The 16,250-nt window shown below is 47.9% G+C and overlaps 1 protein-coding gene across 1 annotated transcript in view; it reads right to left on the bottom strand.

Annotated features, from left to right (window-relative positions):
* Positions 1-511: 511 nt before the first annotated feature.
* Positions 512-16,250, bottom strand: part of LOC128343708 (uncharacterized) — a 24,991-nt gene continuing 9,252 nt past the window's right edge. The window contains exons 3-13 of the mRNA XM_053293145.1: positions 15,580-15,597; positions 5,780-5,812; positions 5,621-5,647; positions 5,298-5,321; positions 4,843-4,896; positions 4,192-4,281; positions 3,879-3,952; positions 2,880-2,934; positions 2,227-2,340; positions 1,464-1,625; positions 512-564 (exon numbers count right to left, since the gene is read on the bottom strand). Coding sequence (XP_053149120.1) covers positions 512-564; positions 1,464-1,625; positions 2,227-2,340; positions 2,880-2,934; positions 3,879-3,952; positions 4,192-4,281; positions 4,843-4,896; positions 5,298-5,321; positions 5,621-5,647; positions 5,780-5,812; positions 15,580-15,597 — 704 coding nt within the window. The remainder of the gene's footprint in view (positions 565-1,463; positions 1,626-2,226; positions 2,341-2,879; positions 2,935-3,878; positions 3,953-4,191; positions 4,282-4,842; positions 4,897-5,297; positions 5,322-5,620; positions 5,648-5,779; positions 5,813-15,579; positions 15,598-16,250) is intronic.

Below are 16,250 nucleotides of genomic sequence, written 5' to 3'. Positions count from 1 at the left end.
GGACCACTGAGATTACTCAGGAATCAACGGTGGGAGCACCAAGATGACAAACTCTTAGGGCCTGGCTGTAGGCTGTGGATTGTGTGGGAACACAGGGACTTCGCTAGGAGCATAGGAAGCTGCCTTATACAGAGTCAGACCATTGGTCCATCTTGCTCAGTATTAGCATCTACCCAGATTGGCTTCTCCAAGGTTGCCGGCAAGAGTCTCTCTCAGCCTTATCATGGAGATGCTGCCTGCTGTGTGGAGAGCTGAGGGACTGAAACTGGCCCCAGTAAGTCGTGAGCTCTGCACACATGGATCTCTTGGCAGGGAGGTTCTTGGTGATATGCACACACTCTGCTCCTAGAAGCACCCTTGGTGCCCTCCCCCGCCCCATGCTTTGATGTGTGCTGGGCTCTGGGCACTGCCCAAGTTTGCGCAAGCTAGAAAAGTGGAATGTTGCTCCCTCTGTTGGCAGTTGTGTCAAGAATTGTTTAAAACACACACACACACACACACACACACCTCGTCACGTCATTGGCAAGGGGGATGAGCTCTCGCTCCCTCTGAGACCCCATTGGCCTAAAATAGAACAGGAGGAAAGAGCGGAGAATACATTTTAAGGGGAATTTGAATAGCCCCTGCCTGGAAAACACATTGCAACGGACAGCCATACGGCTGTGGCCTACCACAGCCCTACCACGAACCATTGAAACCACCCTTTATTCATGGTTTCAACCCGATCCAGCAAGACGACACAGGTTACACCACTTTTTACCAGTGTAAAGCTTGCAATCTGAAAAGCACCCTGGAGGGATCCCAGGTGAGGGGTGAGAAAAGCAGGATCGACCAAAATCCCTCCCTTGGGCCCAACTGTTAAGGCTCCAGGCTCCTTGCTTATCCCACTTGGCATCCAATCGCCCTAACCCAGGGCTGCACAACTTTGACCCTCGTGCAGATGCTGGACTACAACTCCCACCGTCCATATTGGCAGCTGTGGCTAGGGATGATGGGATCTGTAGTCCAAAACCAGCCAAAGGGCCTAAGTTGTGCAGCCCTGCCCCCGCCCTTCCTCAGAAATAGAGCCTTTGCTCAGGCCTGTTACAGGGATGTATCCAGCATACCTTCAACAGAAAAAGCCAACTGTCCGGCTGAACACGAGGGACAAGTGTTCATCCTCTGGACGAGCCCAGCTGGGAGCAAAGAGGGCTGCTACCAGCAGGGTAGGCTGGGGCATGACCAGGAGGGACCATTTGCCCAGACCGCCATGTTTGGAGGAAGCCTATTACATTCCAACGGGGTCCCCGGGCATCCCTCCAGGAGCTCTTAGGAGAGGGCTCCTCCGTCTCTCCTGAAGGGCCCTCCCACTACTGAGAAAAGTGCAGCCCTGTGTGGAGGTCCACCCAGTAATAGGAAATGGCCCTCACACTGAAGGTCTTTTTGCCCAAGGGGCGCCCGCTTGGGAAAGAGGGAAGACTTACTGACTCCAGGGTCTGCCACCCAGAGTGTATGGAACATGGCCGGGCCCAGTGCCATGGACAATATGGCGCCTCCCAGAGGCAGTGGTCCAGCGGACCAGGAGAGCTTGTCCACATCCTGGAGTGGCATAAGGGCCTTTGGGCTTCCGAAGGCATTGGCAGCAGCTGGAGGGAGGGAGGGACGGACGGAAGGAAAGAAAGAAAGAGGGGTCAGAGGCAGGGAGACAGGGCAGGGTCTGAGTGTTGAGAAATAAACACACTGGGGCTGATGAGGAGGGCAGGATGGAGCGGACCCCCTCCCCCCGCACTCCCCACCCTGCCTGGAGCAGAGCTGCAAGGTGGAGAGGTGGGAGCCCGAAGACTTAAGTGCTGTGAGGCACCTTCCCTTTGACTCAAGGCCAGCCAAGGTGCAAGGAAGATTTGACTCCATCGGCATCGCCACTATGCCTCTGCTGGCCACGAAGTAGAGCGTACAGGCATGCCCCTGGTTCCCTCCCATTCTTGCATTCCTGCTCGAACTCTTCTGTGATTGGTGGACTGATCCTCTTAGGACTCTCCCTTCACAGTGCTCTCTCCCCCTCCCTCCTCCAGTCCTTCCTCCCACCGCCATGGAGCTAGTACAGGGCACAGGCATTCTGTCCAAGTGTGGAACTTCTCGGAATAAGCCTTTCCAATCTCATCTGTGGGCTCTGTTCTCATCAGACTGGCTTTCCGATTCAAATCCCCCCTGCTCTTCCACCTAGATCAGACCCCTTTCAAATCATACCATAGTGGTTCTGATGGTCCCCGTCCTGCCACTCTGCATCTTCTTCTACTTTCTCCTCCACCTCCTCTTCCTCCCCATGGCAGTGTCTATCCTCCAGCTGGCGGGACTGGGATACTGGATGGGGGGAAAGACGATGGCAGCTCTAACTCTCAAGGAAGCAGAAGCCTACCACTCCTTACGCTGCTGGGGTGTGCGCAAAGTGCCTCTTGAAGCCTGGCAAATAGCTCACGCAGGCAAATCCTGAGCAAGCTCACTCCCCCTCCCACAAAAGAGCCCTCCATCTGGACAGGCCCATCTGTGGAGCTGAGCACCAATGCACAGATCCTGGGGCAGCAGAGAGCACAGGGGACTGCTAACGTGATGGCAAGCTTGTGTGTGTGTGTGGGGGGGGCGTGCAACTGTGGAGAAGGAAGGAGAGACGTCTAAGCATTAACAGAATGAGACCCTCCACAGCATCTCTCTGCCCCAGACTTGCTGCACATTCCAGCCACCATTCAAACCCTGCATTGGAGCTGCAGTTCCAGCTTCTCTAGGGTGGGGGAAGGCAAAGGCAGGGCTCCAAACGCCCTACAGGCAGATGGGGTGGTGGTGGGAGTGGCACCCACACCAGAGGGCAGTGGAGGGCACTCTAGAGACAGAGCCCTGCTCCTTACCTGGCTCAGCAGTCAGGATGGCTTCCGTCGCCCTTCTCAGCTCCATCCTGAGCTCCTACAAAAAGAAAGCCAAGGAGGGAGATGAACCTGGAGCTGCCTTCTGCCAAGCCAGACCCTGAGCGACCCAGCTAGCAGATTCCCTCACCCTCACCCCCCGACTGGCAGCAGTTCTCCGATGCCACAGGGTGAACCAGGGCCTTTGGGCATGCAAAGCAGGCGGTAAAAGGCAGACTCACTCTTTTATTTATTTATTTATTTTTTACATGTATATCCTGCTCTTCCTCCAAGGAGCCCAGAGTGGTGTACTACATACTTAATGTTCTCCTCACAACAACCCTGTGAAGTAGGTTAGGCTGAGAAAGAAGTGACTGGCCCAGAGTCACCCAGCAAGTCTCATGGCTGAATGGGGATTTGAACTCGGGTCTCCCCGGTCCTAGTCCAGCACTCTAACCACTACACCACGCTGGCTCGCTGAAGAGGAGTTTTCTTTTAGTCGCAGATCCCTTGCTCCCTCTAGGCACCCCTCCTTTTCAATATGACCCACTCGTTCACTCTGACAGGTACAAACATACTCTCTGCTGTTCCCATCTGGGGGGGGGGGCAGGGTTGCATCTCTCTCCCTACACACCTACCCCATTCTCTCACTGCCCTGTCTCACATGGAAGCTGAAGGCAGGCAGAAAAAGGCCCGGCCCCACACCTTGCTTCTCAATCCAAGCAGCTCCCCTCCAGTGTGAGCACCCTGCCTGGCTGAGCTCCTCCTCCTCCTCCTCTTCCCCAATCCCTGCCTTGGAGTCTGACCCCAGCAGGATGCACCCATCGCTCTCATGTCCTGCCCGTCCTGAACCTCACACTGGCTTGCTTGGAGGGAGACCCTCACCGAGGACTGGCAGGCCCCGTCAAGGCAGTTCTCCCCTTGACCCCAAGATGGAAGGCGAGGGCTTCCCACCCCCACCAGCAAGAAGGGGTCACTCCCTGGCTTGCCCAAGGAGTGCCTCACCTCTATTCTCCGGCGTTTGGTGTCCAGGAGGTCCCATGCCTGGCCGATAGGTTGAACCTCCCCATTGCTGTCTGCTGGAAGAAGAGATCAGATTAGTATTTGAATAGAGAAGGTTGGGGGGGGGTTGCGAGCGGGGGGCGGGCGGGATAGTCACCTGCATGTGGGCCGGGAGGGGGAGAAGGAAGGGTCAGCTCAGACTGGGGTGCTGTAAGCCACCTTCCCTTTGACTCTGAGGCCAGCCAAGGTGCAAGGGAGTGGGCAGCCTGATTCTTCACTTTGCACCCAGAGCGGACCCCTTTCATTCAAGTCATACCAGTATGGCTTTGGTGATGCAGCTGCTGCTCCTGCTCCTCCTCCTGCTCCTCCTCCGAAAAGCAATGGAGATCTTGGCAGATCTGGAATTCTCGATGGGGGGAAAGACAAAGGCAGTAAGTTGCTCTGTTTGTGTGTGTGTGTGTGTGCGCGCGCTTCCTCATTTCCCTGATAGAGCGATGTGGACAGCATTGGCCATCCTCCATGTGCTGGGTGAGAGGGCTTACAAAGGGCAGAGGGGGGCTCACCATCCGGGCCGCTCTCCCCAGCGGGAGGGCCAGAGGGCAGCATCCACCACCCACCCATCCACTGGAGTGGACATCAAAAGCCGGGATCAACTCCCAAAAGACCGTCCAGGCCTGGAGCACCCCAAATAGCTCACACTAGCCATTATTAAGCAAGCTCACTCAACTTCCCACAAGAGACCCTCACCACCTGTGGAGCTGAGCACCCACAGGGGGCACAGGTGGGGGAGGGGGCTGTTGACATCATGGCAAGCTTTGTGTATGTGTGTGTGGGGGTAACTGTGGAGAGGGAAGGAGAGACACCTATGGAATGGCCGTTTCAATAAATTAATAATATCTTTTTTAAAAAATACTAATGTCAAAAAAGAGAGAGAATGAAACAAAAATGTCTATTATTTTTACATTACCTAAAGAGTCTGAATAAGACCCACTGAGGCTGGTCATGCTCCCCATCATCTCAGCTGCATTGGAGACCAGGAGTGGGGGGAGAGAGGAACCATGATCAAAAGTCTGAAGCCACAGGAGCCTATTAATACGCAGCCAAGAAGGCAGCGACCAGAAGGCGCTCTGAGGGCTTGGCCCCACACGGAGGGACTGTTTGCCTGTGTGTTTTATGGCAGAGGGACCCCATCAGGTTTCCAAGGAAGAGGAGGGGCTGAAGTCCTCCAGGGCAAAATGGGCAGAATTGGGCATTCTGGACTCTGTGGGCCTCAACATAAACTGGACTCAAAAGAGAGAGACGTTTGCCTTGCATGTCCCTTCAGTCATGTAGACAAATGCCTCCTTTTGCAAAAGGGCCCCCTCCAGATCTTAAATAGTGGGGTGTGTGGGGAGGGGCAGGAAGCAACAGGATCTTTTTTACCTCCAAGACAGAAGGGGAAGCGAACTGTTGAAAAAAGAAAAGAAAAACAGCATGTCAAAATTAAACGTGCCCTGCACCACGTACAAGTGATGAACAAGCAATGTGAAATGAGAGGGTTCAAAGGGAGGGGGTTCCAGATGTTAGCGGCCAGGCCAACCCTGGGGACTAGAGGGCCCAGGACAACCTCTTGCGGGGGGAAGAGGAGAATGTTTCCACCCAGGGCTGTTTCGGGGAGCTATCCAGCACACTTCCGACTGGGAAAGGGCATCGCCAGCTTCCCTGGGTGAACACCGATCGGGTGGAGGGGGGCAGGGATTCTTTACCTTCGCCTGGTGAGAGGCAGATGTGCACTGGTGGGGGAAAAACCAAAGCAGAATATTAGAATGAAGTGCTCAGTGCACTGATGCAAAACTTGGAAGTCAACAGCGGGCAATGGCGGCGGGTGGGGTGGGGTGGAGAAGAGACCCACAAGATAGTCTTACCTTCCCCTGGTGAACAAGGCGCCCGATGTTCAGCTGAAAAGTAATACAAACGTGGAATGTCAGAATGGAGCCAATTCTGACGAACTGAAGCCAAGCCCACCCTGGTCATGAGAGACCCAGAACCCTTCAGAGGGGGACCTCCACTCGCCCACACACAGCCCAAAGGTATCGGGCAAAGAAGGTCTTTTCCTTGCTACCCAGGATCTCGGGGCCTCCACTGGTATCAGTACCTTGTTCCTCAGCTGGAATGCTGTAGAGAGGAACAGAAACATTCCTGTTAGTAAATCACAGGAAACTGAGGGATCTTTCAGGGATGCTAGGGAGTGCTGTGTGCCCCCGGCCCCCTCTTCTAACATGCCCACCTCCATCATCCTTTGCGGTGGCTTTCTGATGCTTCCTGCAATGATACATCTTCCTGCAAAGTGAAATGTGGCCACAGGAGGGCACTCTTTTGCCACCCCAGGAAAATATAGAACCCTTTGTCATTAGTACAGTAGGTACACCAAAGCCTCAGCTATCTGCAGTGCAATAAATGGCCACAGGAAGGCACCCCTTTGCCACAGCAGGGAGTTATTCACACATGCCTTCATGTCGCGTATCTGAAGAGCGAATCCGCTTCGCAGCAGATTCGCAAGACATTTAATTCAGGGGATTAAAGGGACAGTTCACATAGGGTTGGCTCTTCTCCGCAATCCCTGGTAGATCTTTCTCCAGTGCGTTCCCACTGGCTTACTCCGAGTTTTTCCTCCAACCAATCACAAATCACATCAGAGAGGAGGAGAGCAAGAGAGCTTTTGTTGTTGTTGTTGTTGTTGTTAGTTAGTTAGTTTGACAGCTAAGAATGGAAGATCTGGATGATGAGTGTTGCCAAGCAGGTGGATCAAACAGCAAAACGCTTAACCTAAGCCTGCTGAATCTGACCCAAAACTTTGCTGATTTTTATAATGAACTTGCCTTTGTGATTGAATGCCTTCATCACCTCAGAACCCACCCCCCACACATCCCAGACCATCAGAATAAGGGAAGTTTCAAAAAGGTCTCAGGTTACATCAAGCTGTAGCCTCCACTCTGCATATCTAAAGCCTACGTTAAGACCCACATTTCGCAGCTTGTGCTTGCATTTAACTCAGGAATTTCTCCCTCCCCTTCTGGACTCCCTCCACAGAATTTCACCAATCTGCTTCAATGCCCCTGCCACACACACACACACACACACACCAGCACTTGCAATTGCAAATCACTCAGAGCAGACCATACCCAACACAACTGTCAAACTCCCCTTCACTGAGTTTTGAAAAACTCCTAATTACTGGCAATGGCCACTACACACATCAAAGGAAAAGCAGTGGGGCACAACAGAAGCCTTGGAGTTTTGTTTTCCCCCCCAAAGCTGCTGAAACTAGAGGATTTTTGAAAGCTGGATATACTTTGGGCTAAGCCAGAACGCACAGCCTTGATTCGGGGGGGGGGAACAGAGTCATGTCTGTACTGGGCCCTGATAGCCCGCAGAGATGTCGGGATAAATGCAGCTAATATTTGGACTGGCACACTCCAATCTGGATGAGATTCCCTCCAGGGAAACATTTTCCTGGTGTTTCCTGGAAATCTGTGGCACAAATTCTGGGTTGAGGGGGTGCATGGTAGGAATCTTGACTGGGCAGAGAGCAAATTAAATGAGACATTATGCAAGCTGGGGACATGGGGTACCTCTTGGGGCTTTTGGTTCTCTTTGGGTATGGTAAGAAAGTGATCAATGGGCAACGTTTCTTGGCTTCTGTATGGTACTTCTGTATAGTACTGTATGGTACCAAAGGGCTTTGGAGTTTGAGTTCCTGGGAGTTATTTTTGATACTGGGCTAAAATGGGCCTCACACGTTTTATATGCAATAAACAGGTGTAAAGTGAGATTGGAAAGGAGTATTTCAGGTAGCACATAGATAAACAAACTTGATGGTTTATCAGATCGGTTGTAGATTATGGCTGCGATGTCTACGCCTCAGCATCCAAATGATCTATTCTGCAGAAACTGTTCATATGGTCTTCTGCCTGTAATATTAGGTGGGGTCAGGGAGGATGGCCTAGAGATTGACCATGTTTGGCCCAAGACATTTCAAGGTGGGGCACATTACGGAACCTACGTTTTGGCACGAAGAACTCTATTTGCAGACTGTGCTGGAAGTTTAGTAACCTCTAGGAATTTCCTAATGAACGATGCCCTCATGTGGTCAGGGTTACGTCCTGGTTGGCTGAAGGCTCCTTATTAGGGTTGTGTGTTTTGTATTTTTTGTGTTTTGATTTGTACCAAATTTGAATCAACCCCATTTTGTATTTTGTCCAAAATTAAGCCTTCCAAATCAGCCCAGTTTTGTTTTGTGTTCAAATTAATCTGAATCTGAATCCGAATTAATTCAGATTTAAAAATGGGTCATGTGGTCAAAAGAGTGGGTGGGGGTTATAGTGCCCAATGAATGGAAGCTAACACAAAAATTTCAAAGGAATTGGGCAAACTGCTGATTTTTGGTTCATTTTTGAAGTTTGCGTGTCTTTCAGATTTTCCCCATAGGGTATGATGGAGGTTTCAGGAAAAGCATAGCTTTACGCGGGGTGGGGGGAAAGGAGTGTGGTTGGTGGTAGTACCCAGTTGGTGCAAGGAAGCTACCACAATTTTTTCAGAGGAATTTGGCAAAGGGCTGATTTTTAAAGAATTAATGAAATTATGTGTCTTTCAGATTTTCCTTGTAGGGTATAATGGAGATTTCTGCAGTCCCATAACTCTACTTGAGGAGCAATTGCCCAGAGCAATTGGCGGTGTAGTGCACATAGGGTGCCAACCACCCACATGGGTTGCCAACCCATGAAGTACAGGGTTTTGTTCTAGAGGTGTTCTGAGAGTAGATTCTCTGGTAGCATATGAGAGTGGATTCATGGTTTTTCATTAAAAATCTCATTTGCTACCAGAGAATCTAAACTCAACACCTCAGAAATAACAAAGCCCAGTACCCCAATGGGTTAGCAATCCAGGGGGTTGGTTGGCACCCTCTATGCACTACACCACCACTCGCTTTGGGCCATCCCAGTGCCCCCCAGGTGGAGTTATGGGGCTGCTGAAACCTCCATTATTCCCTATGGGGGAAAAGATACATAAACCTCAAAAATTCCTAAGAAACCAGCCCTTTGCCCTATTTGTAATCAGGGTGCACCACCCTTGGGGCACTGCCACCTAACCCAATGTTTTGCCCCTGAAGCCCCACATAAACAAGTTGAAAGAGTGAAGAGAATGACCAATGAGCCAACGTGGTGTAGTAGTTAGAGTGCTGGACCGGGGAGACCCGAGTTCAAATCCCCATTCAGCCATGATACTCGCTGGGTGACTCTGGGCCACTCACTTCTCTCAGCCTAATCTACTTCACAGGGTTATTGTGAGGAGAAACCTAAGTATGTAGTACACTGCTCTGGGCTCCTTGGAAGAAAAGCGGGATATAAAATGTAAAAAAATTAAATAAAACTGCCTTGGTACTATGGAACAGCTTCAAATGTTCATTTAACTGAACTGGAGTGAGCCGTAGCCCAAACAAATCAGCCTACTGTTCAGAATTGTTGAGATTTATCATCACTGCATTTAAGAAAGTGCAAAACCATGGATCACGGTTACAAGAAAGAGAGAAGCAACTAAGATTCCTGGGGATGTCAATAGATTGACAGGTGTGTTCCCCACCCCCCTCCTTTTGTCTCTTGTAGTCCCATGTGGATGACCTGTCCCTGCAATGGCAAAAGTTGTGAACCCCTGGCTTAGACATCATGTCCCACCAAATTACATTGTGGCCTAAATTACATTAGACTGCTCAACTTGGGCAACAAAACTTAGACACCACTATAACTCATAAAAATCAGAAGAAAAAACAAATAGCTCTTCAAAAGAGCCCTGAACAAGTCAAGAGATTCTTTCTAAACCTTTGGAAAGAAAAACCTGTTTAATTTCAGAACTTTCCTAACCAGTTTCTCAAAAAGCTTCTCCACACAATTTATACCACGGCTTTTTGCAAGAGCTTTGGAATTGCATTGAGCTCCCAAAGATATTTGGGTATTTCTGTCTCAAAGTGCTGTCTTCCAAATCCCTTTGCAAGGTCCGTTTGCATTTCAATCATGTTGGAAATTCTCTGTGGTAAGAGAATCCCTTTCTCAATATAGCAGAGTGCACAGAGGCACAACACAGCGGTAGATTAGTTAGGCATGCGTATGTGCTGATAGTAAAGTAACTTGGAGCCAATTCATAGATTCAAATCAATATAAAAGGCATTTATTAAGGAACTCCATTCTAGATAGGAAAGTGAGGATTTAGGATCTCTAATCTATCTAGCTAACTGGATGCAGATGGATTCTGCATCCTCTCTGCACATTTGGTGCAGGGGGAGAGACTTGCCATGTTGCAAGGTAGGCGGGCAGGTAGCAAGAGAGAGAGAGAGAGAGAAGGAGGAAGGAAGTTTGAATCCCTAAGATTAGCAATCTACATTTCAAAGGGATAGCATCAGAGCAGTGGAGAAGTGATGACAAATGTCTTGACCCTCTAGCCCTCTGACTTACTAGTCTGTCCTCCACTGTCTGAGACAAGAGACAGTGTAAAGTCCTTTAACTTTCCAACATCCCCTCTCGATGTCTCGTGACTCAGCTCACAAGATTCATTTTCTCTCTCAGCTTTTCAAAGCAGGGTCTTGGTAGTGGCTTAGTGAGTATGTCTGCAAGCATTTCATTTGTCAGGCAGTAGATCAGCTTGATTAGTCCATCTTTCTGCAGACTTCTCACTATATGGTACTTCATATCAATATGTTTGGTACTCCTCTTTACATCTTCTTGTTTGGAGAGTTGAATGCAGCTTTGGTTGTCGTCATACATCGGTATGGGCTGTGGTACATCTGTACCTAGGTCCTTCAGTAGTTGACACAGCCATTGTATCTCGTGACTGCCCTGTGCAGCGGATACATATTCCGCTTCAGTGGTTGATGATGCTACTATGTCTTGTTTTCTGCTTGACCAGCTTATCGCTCCATCTCCATATAAAATTATGTAACCACGGGTGGATTTCCTGTCTGTTATATCTCCACCCCAGTCTGCATCTACATATGCTTCTAGTTTTGGTTGACTGTTAGCTGGCAGCTTGAGCTTAAAGTGTGCAGTACCCTTTAGGTACCTAACAAGTCTTTTAATTGCATTCTGGTCCTTGACTGTTGGTGATGCAGTCTTTCTACAAAGTAAGCCAACTGCTGTGCTAACATCTGGCCTAGTGAGTGTACTAATGTATAAAAGCTTACCCAATGCTTCACGATATCTATGGTTGTCAGATAGTGGCTCAGTTTGATCTTCTTGCTTTATGTAGTTCACTTCCATTGGAGTTGGTGTAGGATTTGCATTTTCCAGTCTCAGCAAGTTTATCAAATCTTTAATTTTCTATTCTTGGTTGATTAGGAAACTTCCATCTTTCTCTCTTTGTACTTGAATGCCCAAGTAGTGTGCAATGTTGCCAAGTTGCTTGACTTCCACTTCTCTGTTCAGATGATGCATTATTTCCTTGCTGTCATCTGGATTTTCATAGGGAAGAATCAAATCATCAACATACGCCAAAATGTAAGTCCACTTGCCATCTATGCATCTCGTGTATAGACAGGGATCCGCGTTGCTTCTTTTGAAGTTTGCTTGAAGCAGCATATCATTCAGTTTTATATTCCATGGTTGTTGCATGTAAATGTCCTCATTTAGTTCACCATGCAAGAATGCAGTTTTCACGTCTAGGTGTTCAACATACATTCCTTTGCTAGCAGCAATACATAACAGAGTCTTTACTGTGGTATGCTTAACCACTGGTGCAAAGGTTTCATCATAATCTTCTGGTTGTGGTAGCTGGGATATTTCCTCCCATGATGAAGGTTCTGGTTGTTCCGCCGTTCTTGCGAGGTAGGACAGCCTCGGAGCTGGAACACCTCTGTTTGAGCGCATTGATCGCCTCACCTCACCCTCTGTGGTCTCTTCCATTACCTTGGGTGCGTCTGGTGGATCGCTGGGGGTCTCTGTGTCGAGTGTGGTTGGTTCTGGATCTGCTGTCTCCCCCTCCTCAATTCCTCTGAGATCAGGAAGCATAATCCAGTCATCAGGGTGCTTGGTCTGGTTGCTTGCTTCGGTATAGGCCCCCTCTGAAGGTGTAGCTCTTTCATTCTCTTCAAAACACACCGCTCTGCTTATGGTTATCCTGTTGGTGTCAGGATCCAGAATTCTGTAGGCTTTGGATTGTGCTGCGTAGCCTACAAAAATCCCTTTTGTGGCCCTAGCCCCTAACTTAGTCCTTTTTTCCTTTGGGATGTATGAGTAAGCCGTGCTTCCATAGACACGCAGGTGCATCATTGACGGCTTATGACCATGCCAAAGTTCATAAGGTGTTGTTCCTACAGGCTTTGTGTGCATTCTGTTTTGTATGTCATGATGCCTTCTCCCCAGAATTTCTGTGGGAGGTGTGCATCAGCAAGCATGCATCATACCATGTCCAGTAGAGTTCTGTTCTTTCTTTCTGCGATTCCATTTTGGGACGGGCAGTAAGGTACTGTAGTTTGATGCACGATTTCATGTTCTCTCAGGAACTGCTGTGTGGCGTTGGACATATATTCTCCTCCATTGTCTGTGCGTAGGATCTTTGGCTTCCAGCCAAATTTGTTGCTTGCCATCAGCACATATTCTTTTAATTTCTCCAGCATCTCTGTTTTTTCCTTCAGTAGAAAAACACACGTGTATCGTGAGAAATCATCTGTTATTGTTAGAAAATACTTTTGATTACCTATGGTTGCTGGTAGTGGTCCAGATATGTCGCTGTGGATCAATTCCAGAGGTTTTTCAGTTTTCCTTTCACTTTGCTTTGGATATGGCTTGTCAGCTGCTTTGAACTCAAGACAAGAAACACAGTTAGTTACAATGTCACATGGTACAAAATCAATCCCATTAGCTAATCCCTGTTCCTTCATGTTCTGGATTGATTCAAAACTCCTGTGTCCTAGCTGTCTATGCCATAGTCACGAGCAGTTCTCATGTAGGCATGACTTGGCAAGGTTCACTTCGTTAGGTTTAGAATGGGCTGGTCTTTCTCTGTCTGTAGATTCCACACAATAAAGACCTTTCAAATTAGAGCCTACAAGGCAAACTTCTCCATTCTGGGTAACAACACATTGTCCATTTTTAATATACAGTTCACAGCCTTGTTTCTCTAGCTTGGAAAATGAAATCAAGGAGCTTGAGAAGTCAGGGATATACAAAACATCCTTAAGAAAAAATGGTTTAACAGATCCATCCAGCAATTTGCAATACAAAATTCCTTCGCCTTTCTTCTTGGCTTTAATTGTAGTATTATTGCCCCAAAAAACAGTCTCTTCAGGAATATCAAACAGTTCAGTATAGAAACTTAGATGTTTAGAGATATGCACAGATGACCCAGAATCTAAAATGAACTTTTCATCACCTTGTATTAGATTAACATTATAATTTCTGTTCCTGTTGGAATATCTTTCTGTATTAAAATGATCCACATTTCTTTCAGTAGAATCAGTCCTTCTTGTCTGATTAGAACCCTTTGTTTGATCAAAAGCCTTTGTCTGATTCTTGGGACAGTTCGCCACCCTGTGGCCAAATTCGTTACATAGAAAACATCTAAAGGCATTAGTCCCAGTTGACCTGCTGGCGGTCATGTGACCTCTCTCTCTGGGCTGAGTTTCTTTGGTCAGATCTCTTTGTATGTAAATATGGGGCCCCCATGTGGTTTCCTCTTGCAGCATTCCCTCCCCATCTCGGGTTACGTCTAGAATGATCAATTGTTGCTTTAAGAGCAAAGTTACTTGCCAATTCACTCTCATAGCATGAGTTCAAAATTCTCCTTGTGCTTGTTTCGGAACACAATGTTTCCACAGCCTTTTCAAAGCTTAGATTGGTGTGGGTTTCCAGTTGGCCGATTATACTGCTATAGCTGGGAGGCATGCTCAGGAACAGAGCTTCCAGCCTCTGACTATCTGAAAATCGTTCTCCTGCCTCTCTAAATTGAAAAAAGAAATCTTCCAAAATTCCCACGAAAGTAGAAAAACAGTCCCCCTCTTTATACTGAAGATCCTAAATTTTCTTTTGTAAATTAAAGGTGTATGCCCACCCTTTTTTCATATGCAAGGAATCTAGCTTGCTTAGTATTTCCTTTGAGGTTCCAAGTTCACAAATAGAATAAAGGTAATTTTTACTCACAGAAGCTGTAATCATCGCTCCAGCTTTTGCATCTTGGCGCAACCATTTCTCTTTGAGAGTTTTCTCAGCATTTGTGGATCCATCTGGCGGGGGGTCTCCTCAATAACATTTTGGAGTCCTTCTGCTTTCAGTGCAATCCTCAGTCGAGTCTTCCATTCCAAATAGTTGTCTGCATCCAGGATCGTAAGCCTGAGTTTTTCCCTCTAGGTAAGTGGCCATTCTCACCGGCTCCAAAAGGCAGTTGCTGTAGATTAGCAATTCAAAGTGTCCACGCTAGATCTCAATGGATCTCCTGGAACAAACCTAACTCTCTAGTTGCAGCACACGCAGCAATACTGGGCTCCCATAACCTGTTGGAAATTCTCTGTGGTGAGAGAATCCCTTTCTCAATATAGCAGAGTGCACAGAGGCACAACACAGCGGTAGATTAGTTAGGCATGCATATGTGCTGAGAGTAAAGTAACTTGGAGCCAATTCATAGTTTCAAATCAATATAAAAGGCATTTATTAAGGAATTCCATTCTAGATAGGAAAGTGAGGATTTAGGATCTCTAATCTACAGTGGTCCCTTGATTTACGAAGTTAATCCGTTCCGAACGCACGTTCGTAGGTCGAAATTTTCATAAGTCGAAAAGCGCACCACGGAGGTCTGGAAACATTCGTAAGTCGAGGAAACCGCATCTAAAAATGTGTAAGTCGAGAAAGCCGCATCTAAACCGGCAACGACTTCCGGTCATTTTTGTCGTTCGTAAGTCAAAAACTTCGGATGTCGAGTAGTTCGTAAGTCGAGGGACCACTGTATCTATCTAACTGGATGCAGATGGATTCTGCATCCTCTCTGCACATTTGGTGCAGGGAGAGAGACTTGCCATGTTGCAGGGTAGGCGGGCAGGTAGCAAGAGAGAGAGAGAGAGAAGGAGGAAGGAAGTTTGAATCCCTGAGATTAGCAATCTACATTTCAAAAGGATAGCATCAGAGCAGTGGAGAAGTGATGACAAATGTCTTGACCCTCTAGCCCTCTGACTTACTAGTCTGTCCTCCACTGTCTGAGACAAGAGACAGCGCAATGTCCTTTAACTTTCCAACAAATCACACTGAATACAACACTTAACTAAACTATTCATGCTCAACAGTTTTTGCATATCTTATCTTCTGCTAATCACTCAGTGCCTCAGCTGGAGTGGAGAGAATCAGAGAAGTCAATTTGAATTGCAATGCTTTTCCAAAGAACAAAGCATTCTGTCCGAAACACAGTCATTTCGATTTGGAAACAAAAATCTCTGTTTTTTAATCTTGATTTTGTTTTGGTTACAAAATCTCCGAAATTACCATTTTCGGGCACAAAACGTTTTGTATCGAAATGCACAAGCCTACTCCTTATGCAGACTATCAGAATTCCCTGCATGGCCACAGCATCCCCCTATATAATAGTGGACCTGGGATGCCCAAGGAAAGGGTCCCAGGGCAGAGGCAGTTTGGGATCCAGAAATAAAGCTATTGCCAACTCCCACAGACAAGATTTGGAAAAAAGTACAACTCACCTATCTTCTGCATAGGATCTAGAGGAAGAGAAAAGAAGACAAACTTAGGCAAGGGTCATGGAAACCACATGGAGGGGGGATGCTTAGGGGCAGCTTTTGAAGCCAGCTTCAGCTGGAGGGCTCATTTCCCCACAAATCCTCAGGTGGTTCTTGGGTGCTGCTGCTTCTCACAGCCTAGAACCTTAATTGCCTAAATCAAATGGCAATTACCCGAGCAGGCAACCTCTGAGGGCCCCCTTCTTTCTGAGGAGAAGCTGCATGGTATGAATACTGGAGATGAAATTGAGTTAAGAGGGGAGAGCAAAGCGATGGGTGAACACACCCAGCTGGACTCTGGATCTCACAGCCCAGGCAAGGGAAGGACATCTATCAACACCAATCACAGGGGAGCCATCCCACCATCCCAGTCATTACCTTGGTTGAAAGCAGCCAAAACAGCCACTCATCTTTAAGAATAGTTGAACAAGCCAACTTAGCGCTCTTGAAGATGGTGGCGAATGACCATCCCACAGAACCTTCGTGGGTCTCCAAGGGCAACCAAGATCTCAGAATCCTGTGGCCAGTAGTAAAGGACTGGCTGTGTTTTGGTTTGAATCCAATCTCTGTCTCAGGGATGCAGATCAAAGTTCCAGACTACCTGGGGTGAGTCACCCCTATCACTTGTTCTCCCC

Source organism: Hemicordylus capensis, chromosome 2, assembly GCF_027244095.1.
Source record: "Hemicordylus capensis ecotype Gifberg chromosome 2, rHemCap1.1.pri, whole genome shotgun sequence".
Taxonomy (NCBI): Eukaryota; Metazoa; Chordata; class Lepidosauria; order Squamata; family Cordylidae; genus Hemicordylus; species Hemicordylus capensis.
This window is presented reverse-complemented; position numbering and strand designations above follow the sequence as displayed.